The 9,660-nt window shown below is 44.2% G+C and overlaps 1 protein-coding gene across 2 annotated transcripts in view; it reads right to left on the bottom strand.

Annotated features, from left to right (window-relative positions):
- Window positions 1-706: 706 nt before the first annotated feature.
- Window positions 707-9,660, bottom strand: part of LOC121002330 (sodium-dependent neutral amino acid transporter B(0)AT2-like) — a 54,500-nt gene continuing 45,546 nt past the window's right edge. For both annotated transcript variants that reach the window (XM_040433758.1, XM_040433747.1), the window contains exons 8-12: window positions 8,342-8,516; window positions 8,064-8,265; window positions 6,296-6,455; window positions 3,094-3,256; window positions 707-2,823 (exon numbers count right to left, since the gene is read on the bottom strand). In XM_040433758.1, the coding sequence (XP_040289692.1) occupies window positions 2,506-2,823; window positions 3,094-3,256; window positions 6,296-6,455; window positions 8,064-8,265; window positions 8,342-8,516 (1,018 nt within the window). In that variant the 3' untranslated portion in view covers window positions 707-2,505. The remainder of the gene's footprint in view (window positions 2,824-3,093; window positions 3,257-6,295; window positions 6,456-8,063; window positions 8,266-8,341; window positions 8,517-9,660) is intronic.

Raw genomic sequence — 9,660 nt, 5'->3', positions numbered from 1 at the left:
TCAATAAATGGATTGACATTGGACAGTCAGGTGAGAAACATCAGAGAACAAAACACCCTGCAACTATTTCTGGAGGAACACAAGCTGATGGTGGTAGCGTTATAGTCTGAGGAATGTTTTTGTGGCATTTTTTGGCCCAACTGATCCAGCCCGTTCTCAACCAATTTGCATATGAATCCATCCTAGCAGATCATATACATCCACACATGCTGACTGTCTTCAGTAGGGCGGATGGGATCTTCCAGCAAGACAATGCTACATGTCACACAGCTAGAAATCAACAGTGTGAAGGACCTATGGCACCACACTGAAGGACCCAAGGATAAAAGACATAATAACTAAACTTCAAAACATATATTCATTTATTTAAAAAAAAATGTACAATTATGCATGTCCCGTTCACACACTAAGGCTAGGTCTACACGACGACATAAGTCGCGCAACATTTGTTGCGCAACATTTTGTTGCACCAATGTCGCGCTGCAATTTTTATAATGGCAGTCTATGGTGTCGCACTGCAACATGCGACATGCTGCGACTGCGACGCAACAGTCGCAGAAAAATCCATCTCGATGGATTTTCTGCAGTCGCAGCATGTCGCATGTTGCAGTGCGACACCATAGACTGCCATTATAAAAATTGTCGCGCGACATTGGTGCAACAAAATGTCGCGCGACAAATGTCGTCGTGTAGACCTAGCCTAAATCTCTATTTTGCTCTCACCGGTAGCATGAAGCAGTGACAGACACTCCGAAATCACCAGTCTGTGGTTTATCTGCTAGTTAACACCTCTGCTGAGAATTTACAAGTTAATGCTGGCAGTGTACGAAACAGAACAGGTATATGCTGTCGGAAAAGAGTCGGGCTTATGCCAGAGTCCCACCCCCTCTCTGCCCACCCAATGATGATTGACAGTTCTTACTTTAGTTGTTGGGCAATGGGGAAAGAGGGAAACGCACGTATTCCCTGAACTCTTTTCTGGCAGTGCAGGACTCTTCTCTGGCGAGCACTGACAACATTAAGTTCTCAGCAGCAGCACAACTTTAGCAGATGAAAGACGATTTCTGCCTGTCACTACCATATACTGCCTGCCGTGAGGATGGCATTAAAAAGGGCGACAGGTTCCCTTTAACAGTTGGCCAGCTAGGACATCCCAATTCCCAAAAGCATCTCCGCCGCTGATGAGCTGGCTGCCAGAAGTACAGCTTATCTGGCAGAAGGTGCCACATGTATTTTGTATAGAAGCTGTAGTATTGGATAGAGTGGCTCCAAGTAGAAGACCCCTGTTCTCTATGACGTCCCCTTAATTGGCCATATGGACAGGGGCTGTGCTGCAACATTTTTTAGAAAACCAGGGGTTGTGCAAAACTTGCAGTTGATTTGTTACACAACAGCTTCTTTCATTAAGAACTCCATGGTAAAGGTGATTTCGACAGTATGTGCAAAACCTTGTGGGACCCTCAAATCCACCAGACATTGTATGGCTGAATCTACAGTGCAGCCTGGGCCTTTAAGATCAGGGGGCAGCAAATCACTGCAGACTTTTTTACGAGAACAGAAACCATCCAAAAAGCTGGAACTAGCAGCACATTTCTGTGCACCTTGACCCCATAGTTTAGCCAATGATAGTCTCTATATGCCCTGTCAGTTACCTTATACTCTGAACATGACTGGCAGAGAACCGAGGAACTCACATACATAACAGACACCTGGGCGCACATCTGATAACACTATAGCAAGCACTGTATATTACAGTAAGGAGGTGAGACATAAAATAAGAAAAGCTTCCCCTATAAAATATAAACATTATTTACTCCTAAAAGCCGTAGCTTGCTCAAACCCATAAATAATATCTACAGGTCTATCGGAACAGATGAATGGTGTAGTACCGCCAACTTCAGTTCTGACAAATAGCTATATATCTATCCATTTGTTCTTCAGTATTGTCTTTCAAGCTTTTGCAAAGTAAATCACAATATGTTCTGATTTTTATCTCCAATTAAAAAAACAATATATATATATATTACATATGGTGCAATAGAAAGAGCTGTTGTAACAGGTAGGTCCCTTCTTCGTAGGATCAGTAACTACAATCCAGCAGCAAGGTAGAAAATTGGCTCTGGTCACACCACATTACGGTGATGAAAATCATCAGATTAGTTTTGGTGGTTTTCTGCCTACATCAGGCAAGGCTCTTCCAGTCTGTGATTGGCATAAGAAAAGTGCTTGGGGTGAGGTCACTGTTCGCCATTTATACCATTCGGTGAGAGAGGTAGGAACTGAAAATACTGGCGAAAACAGCCAAGACCCATAAAGAACCAGTCTCTGGTTATTTGGCACAGTAAGATTTTCAGAGTGGCACTACCAGGCATCTATTTGCCCCGGCCCCCTCCAGGCTAATGAAAAGTTTGATCACCAGCTCTGGAAGTCTGCTTGGCACCACTTTGGAAAACATCTGAAGGTGCTTCAGAGACCTTGACCTACTTAACTGGGTTTGCCATGAGTTTAGCTCCTTACATTGCCCTTGTCCTCCTCATCTCCTTCGGTAAGCAGTTTTCCACTCTCTGCAAGATCTTCCATCTCCACATGTAGGTAACCATTCGAACACCTTGGAATGCCCTCTTCGATGGGTTCCAGCACTTCGTCAACAGTACAGCCCTGACTGTATTCACACTGCCCATATGTCTTTGTTCTCCGACTCTGTAACCAGTCTTGTATAGTTTGTTTCAGGAATACTAATGGGATGGGCAAGGAAGCCAATACGATCAAGCTGATCAGGATGCCAAGAGCCCATGGTGGATACTCCAACTTTTTTTCAGCTGCCTAAAGGATAGAGCAAACAGAAGAAATATAAAAAACAAATTAATTTAGTCGGGGCTTTGTCAAAACTATTCTCAGCATCCATTTTTGATCCACTATGAAACAGAAGTCCTCTTTTCTGCTAACTGAGACTTCCGCTGGATGGTGGATCATAACATGCATGGTGGGGATAGGTGTAAACGTATGAGCAAAAGCCAAAGTGAATTAGATTGATCACTGGAATCATCTAATTGCTCTAGGTTCCCAGAAACACACAACAGCATACAGTCATACCTCTTCCATGTTCCAGGACTGGTACGTGGGGTGCGCAATACACATTCTAATCAAGCTGGCAAGTAGGAGACCAATCATGGCCAAAATGCTGAAGTACTGCCACATATACTTGTACACACACCATGGTCGGAAGCCCAACATTCCTTGAATATCATCCATAAACCTGAACACAAATGAAAAAAAGTGCATGTATATACTGACAGCTGCAAAAATAGTGGTTACATATCATCGTGAAAATCCATCTCTGAACACCATTTAGTTTTATCATCTAAAAAGATACAAAATTCTGTGCTGATTAATTACAAATATATTAATTAGACTATAATATATTAGACTATAATATATAAATATATATATATATATATTAATTAGACTATAATATATATATATATATATATATATATATTCAAATAAAGACATATAAAGATAGTGTATTTTCCGAGAAAAAATGGCAGTGCGTCTTACAAAGCGAATACTAATGAGCGATTCCATTATGGAAGTGCTCATTAGAATGTAGGAGGCACTGGAGGCAGTGAGTATAGCGCTGCTAGTGCTGGCTGTACTTACCGCTCCCTGCTCTTCTTCTAGGCATCAAGCTGCACTGTGTCCTGACTGTGTATAGTATCAGGATGTAGTGCAGCGCAACACCGGCAGAAGACCAGAAAGCACTCTGAGTACAGGATGAACAAGCTGCCCGGAGCAGGATAGACAAATTCTTTAATTCTTTTATGTCTGATGTGATGTCTGAAGAGGATTGGGGGTCTGATCTGATCTGTGGTCTGGTGAAGATTGGGGGGTCCGAACTGAGGCCTGATAAAGATTGTGGGGGTCTGATGAGTCTGATATGAGTTCAGATTAAAAATATTTTTTTTTTCGGATTTTCCTTCTCTAAAACCTAGGTGTGTCTTATAAATTGAAAAATATGCTAGTTATAAATCGGCAAAATTGCTAGACCTAAAATGACAAGGGGTTAAAAGGTTGAGGTAACCTTCAAAGTTTAACACTGGGAATAGTGAAAAAAAACTAAGGAGCAATCTCTCATCACCCTATAGTTTCCCATCTCAGACATTCATGCAAACCCACAGGATATGCCATAAATGTCTGACAGATGCAGATGTCACCTCCGAGACCCGCACCTATCTCCAGAATGGGGTCTCCCGACCCCCTGAACGGAGAGATGGCAGTACATATGCAGTTCTCTCCGTTCACTTCTAAGGGAGTTCTTTAAACAGCCAAGTTTGCTTACTCTGCTGTTTTTGAAATCCCAATATAAGTGAATGGAGAGAGACGTGCATATGATCGCCACAGGACAAGTCCACTGAGGTCAATAATTGGCTGCAGTGGTCACCTGGGGTATACGGTATATCACTGCTGCAGCCATGTAAAACAAAGAGCAGTGAGGAGGGAGACTAAACTGGTTAGTATAGTTTTTGTTATTTTGGTTACAATTTCTTGCATTGGGAAACCAGTGACAACCATTACTTAGAAGTAGGGATCGACCGATATTGATTTTTTAGGGCCGATACCGATAATTTGTTAACTTTCAGGCCGATAGCCGATAATTTATACCGATATTCTGGGTATTTTTATTTTTGAGAAAAAAATTTTTTTTCCTACACAAATCTGCTGAAAATGAATATGTTTATTGTTAACGTGTATTATTTTATTTTTTTGTAAATCTTTTTCATTTATACTTAATATTTTTGTGTTTTTTTTTTACTAACTTTTAGCCCCCTTAGGGACTAGAACCCTTGTCCTATTCACCCTGATAGATCTCTATCAGGGTGAATAGGAGCTCACACTGTCCCTGCTGCTCTGTGCTTTGTGCATACAGCAGCATGGAGCTTACCATGGCAGCCAGGGCTTTAATAGCGTCCTGGCTGCCATGGTAACCGATCGGAGCCCCGCAATTACACTGCTGGGGCTCCGATCGGAGGAGCAGGGGAGAGGGGATCCTGTGGCCACTGCCACTAATGATTAATACTTGGGTGGGGGGGGGGGGGCGCACTGCACCACCAGTGATTAATACTGGGGGGCTTGGGGGGGGGGGGCGCACTGCGCCACCAATGAAGATACCTCTCTCATTCACATACAGGAGGCGGGAGCTGGCTGCAGAATCACATAGCCGGCTCCCGACCTCTATGAGCGGTAGCTGCGATCCGCAGCACCTAAGGGGTTAACTACCGCGGACCGCAGCTGCCGTTCACAGAGGTCGGGAGCCGGCTATGTGATTCTGCAGCTCCCGCCTCCTGTATATGAAATAATAAAAGACTCATCTTCATTGGTGGCGCAGTGGCCACAGCCCCTCCCCTCCTCTTATGTTCTCCCCTCTCATTGGCGGCAGCGGCAGCACAGGGGGGAGGGAGACACTGCTTCCTTCTCCCCTGTGCTGCGGAGGGAACACAGAGAGCGCTGAGAGCAGCGCGTTCTGTGTTCCCCATACGTTATCGGTATATCGGCAAAATAGATGCCGATAACTGTCAAAATCCTCAATATCAGCCGATAATATCGGTAAAACCGATAATCGGTCGATCCCTACTTAGAAGGCAAAGCAGTAATGGAATCCCAGGAGTAGAAGTACGGCACAGTCATCAGAAAGGGATTAAAATGCCTCTGTAGTGTGCTTTTACTACTAAAACTTCAATCATATGATATTAGGGTACTTTCACACAAGCGTTTTTGTTTTCCGGTATTGAGTTCCGCCACAGGAGCTCAATACCAGAAAAAAACTGATCAGTTTTATCCTAATGCATTCTGAATAGAAAGCAATCCGTTCAGGATGCATCAGTTCAGTCCCTTTTAAGTTTTTTGGAAGGAGAAAATACTGCAGCATGCTGCAGTTTTATCTCCGGCCAAAAATACTGATCACTTGCCGGAATGCCGGATCCGGCATTAATTTACATTGAAGTGTATTAGTGCCGGATCCAGCATTAAGTGTTCCGGCAAAACGGATCCGGCTTTTCGGTCTGCGCATGTGCAGACCTTTAAAAATGCAAAAAATAATAATACCGGATCCGTTTTTCCGGATCACACCGGAGAGACGGATCCGGTATTGCAATGCATTTGTCAGACGGATCCGCATTCGGATCCGTCTGACAAATGCCATCAGTTTGCGTCCAGATTGCCGGTGACGGAACAGCCTGCCGGAATCCTCTGCCGCAAGTGTGAAAGTACCCTTAAGATAATGATAAGAAAATGGTACCTGTCTGCCCCGTACACCCAAGCCACAGCCACATTTTCAAAGATCACAACAATAATAAGAGGCAAAGTGGCTGAATAGTCATCAAACATGGAGACGAAGTACGATCCGGATCGCTGAACGAAGATCAACCCAGTCAAAAGACCAAATATACAGCAGAAAACTAAAAAAAGCAGAACACACAAAGTGAATAAAGGTTGTTATAGAATTCAGAAGTTTTACATAAGATGTACAGTGCTACAATGTGTTCTATGGAGGGGACTCAGCTCACAGACTGATGTAAAGGCAAACTTCTAACATGTCTCTATCACAGACGTTTGTTAAAGAGGGTTACATTAAACTACACCAAAAAACTATATGCCATCAATTACTGATCGAGGGCATCCAACTACTTTAAAGGGGTTTTCCCACAAATAATTATCTCCTATCTATAGGGAATGGGATTCTGATTGTAAGGGGGTCCAACAGCTGGGACCCTTTAGAAAAACTAGAGCCGAGCTCCCTGTTACTCCATGTGAACGGAGCAGTACTGTACATGTGTGCCAACCATTCCACTCATGGGACTGACGGAGATAGTTCTGAGCACAATCTCCATCAGTGGCCATGTATGTATGGATCCACTTCTCATGAGCGCTGTAGGTCCCCAGCATTGAGACACTTCTTTCTTGTTCTGTGGATAGGGGATAATTGTTTTTTTTTGTGGAAAAAAAACAAACTTTTAAAGTAGAGAAAGGGCTGGTTAATAGCTGTAGCTCTTCACATAGTCTCCCTGCACAGTGACACTGCCAGGAATAAGTGGAGAGACCTTGGTTCTCATGATTAGTGGCGGTCTCAAAGGTTAGACCTCCATTGATTATAATGTTATGGCATAATCTGGTGGTATGCTATAACATTATAAAATTGGACAATGTTTCTAATGGTTTTATAATGCCGATATACCCATTATTGACACTGCTTGCCATGTGAGAGCTTAAAGGGCATTTGTCAGCAGATCTGTACCTATGAAACCGGCTGACTTGTTGCATGTGCACTTGGCAGCTGAAGGCATCTGTGTTGGTCCCATGTTCATATGTGCCAGCATTGCTGAGAAAAATGACAGGGATCAGCAACCTCCGGCACTCCAGCTGTTCTGAAACTACAGTGGGATTTACAAGAACAGCAGAGTAGGTTTGCATGCTGGGAATTGTAGTTTCACAACAGCTGGAGTGCCGAAGGTTGCTGATCCCTGCACTAGGAGCAACAGGGGCGTTGTCATTACACCTAGAGGCTCTGCTCTCTCTGCAACTGCCGTGCCCTCTGCATTCTGATTGATAAGGCCAAGTGGGATGACGTTTTTTACTGCCTGGCCTTTTAAATAAAGGTGGAGACAGTGTGGCAGCTGCAGAGAGAGCAGAGCCTCTAGGTGTAAAGGCAATGCCCCCGTTGCTCCTAGAAGCAGCCACAATGAATGTTCAAAGCATTGCAGTGACTCATTAATTGGCACGGTTGCCTTGCAGCACTGGATCCTGCATCAAATTCGACCAAAGACAACATTTGCATGGAGATAGCATGTTTTTCATTTTTTGTGAGGGTCTTCTTGGATACTTCTGTTTTCTCCCACATTCCAAAAACATCCCGAGAGCTTATGTGGCTTCCTATAAAATTGGCCCTTGTGTGTAGGCGTGCTTGAGATGGGGAACTGGGGACATGGACTGATATGAGTGATGACCATCTCTGTACAGTGCTACAGAATACGTTGGCACTATATTAGTAATATAAATAACGGCCTTACTTGTGAATAAGGTTTTCCTCTTGCGTAAACATGTAAAGTTGTCAAGCAGTGGGGTGATTATTCCTTGCATGTTTCCAAACATAGTGCTGAGACCCAAGTTCAGTAACATGAGGAAAAATAACAAAGACCAAAATGGGGAGGCAGGAAACCGAGTCATTGCTTCTGTGAAGGCGATGAATGCCAATCCCGTTCCTTCCACACCCTGCAAGGTAGAACACGAGGTTTACACCAACAGTATTGACGCTACACCAAGAAAGTATTGTGAAAAGTACTCAAACCTTGTTCATCTCATCTTCTATCCGGCAATTTGTAATGCCATGTTGCGTCAGGTTGGCCACAGCATCCACGCTTGTGTACCAGTCATTGTACTCTGTAAGTGTCATGTTGTCCAACAGTACAGGGAAATCAAAGAAGGTGCGATCCTTAATTAAACCCCTAATCTTCTCCAGGTTTCTATAAAATAGCAAGAGAAGAGTGAAGTTCACACAATGTGGGAGACCAGACAATCTTTTGGATCTGCTGCATCATGGGTATTACCAGCACCGCATGGGACACTACTGATTCATAACGGGGTCTGTTGGGTTATTGACTGCCCATATGATGTGTAAAGGTACCAATAAACCTTCACTAGCTGTTGGCTCTAAGAGCTGGATGTATAACCATCATCTCTGAATTCTTGACAGCTCATAAACACTCATTTAAAAGAGAATGTGTCATCAGAAAGTGACCTGCTGTTTAAAGGGATTCTGTCATGAGATTTTAGCCCTATAACCTAAACATATGCCGATGTCCGTACTAATAACATGAATCCTAAACTGGCCTTATTAAACCTGCTTGCAAAAAAAAAGGTTTTTTATACCCTGTCAATCGCCTACCTAAGGTGCCCAATGGGACGTCCGTTAATACAGGGTCCCCGACCATCTGGTGCCCAGCGCCTCCTTCCCAGTCTTGATCGCCGCCCTCCCTGTCTACAGTGCCGCCTTCCTCACCTCAGCGCCGCCTCTGCCAGATCCGGCACCTGCGCACTATGCTCAGCCTGATGCGCCGCGGGATCCTGGCAGCGGCTTCGTTAAACGAAGAGCGCATGCGCCCGGCCTGATGCGTATGCGTACTTCGCTCAACGAAGCCGCTGCCAGGAGTCCGCGGCGCATCAGGCTGAGCATAGTGCGCAGGTGCCGGATCTGGCAGAGGCGGCGCTGAGGAAGGCGACACTGTAGACAGGGAGGGCGGCGATTAAGACTGGGAAGGAGGCGCTGGGCACCAGACGGCCGGGCACCCTGTATTAACAGACGTCCCATTGGGCACCTTAGGTAGGCGATTGACAGGGTATAAAAACCAGTTTTTCGGGCTAATAGAGCCACAAGCAGGTTTAATAAGGCCAGTTTGTGATTCATGTTATTAGTACGGACATGGGCATATGTTTAGGTTATAGGGCTAAAATCTCATGACAGAATCCCTTTAAATCACTCCTATGTATAAAGAAATTTTGATGATGTTTTTAATTTTCCATGTATTACATATAAACAAAATAGATATTATCCTCCCACTATGTCTTCTTGGTTTGTACAGATCACTTTACTGCACTTTAACTCATTCT

This window comes from Bufo bufo, chromosome 1, assembly GCF_905171765.1.
Source record: "Bufo bufo chromosome 1, aBufBuf1.1, whole genome shotgun sequence".
In the NCBI taxonomy this organism is placed as follows: domain Eukaryota; kingdom Metazoa; phylum Chordata; class Amphibia; order Anura; family Bufonidae; genus Bufo; species Bufo bufo.
This window is presented reverse-complemented; position numbering and strand designations above follow the sequence as displayed.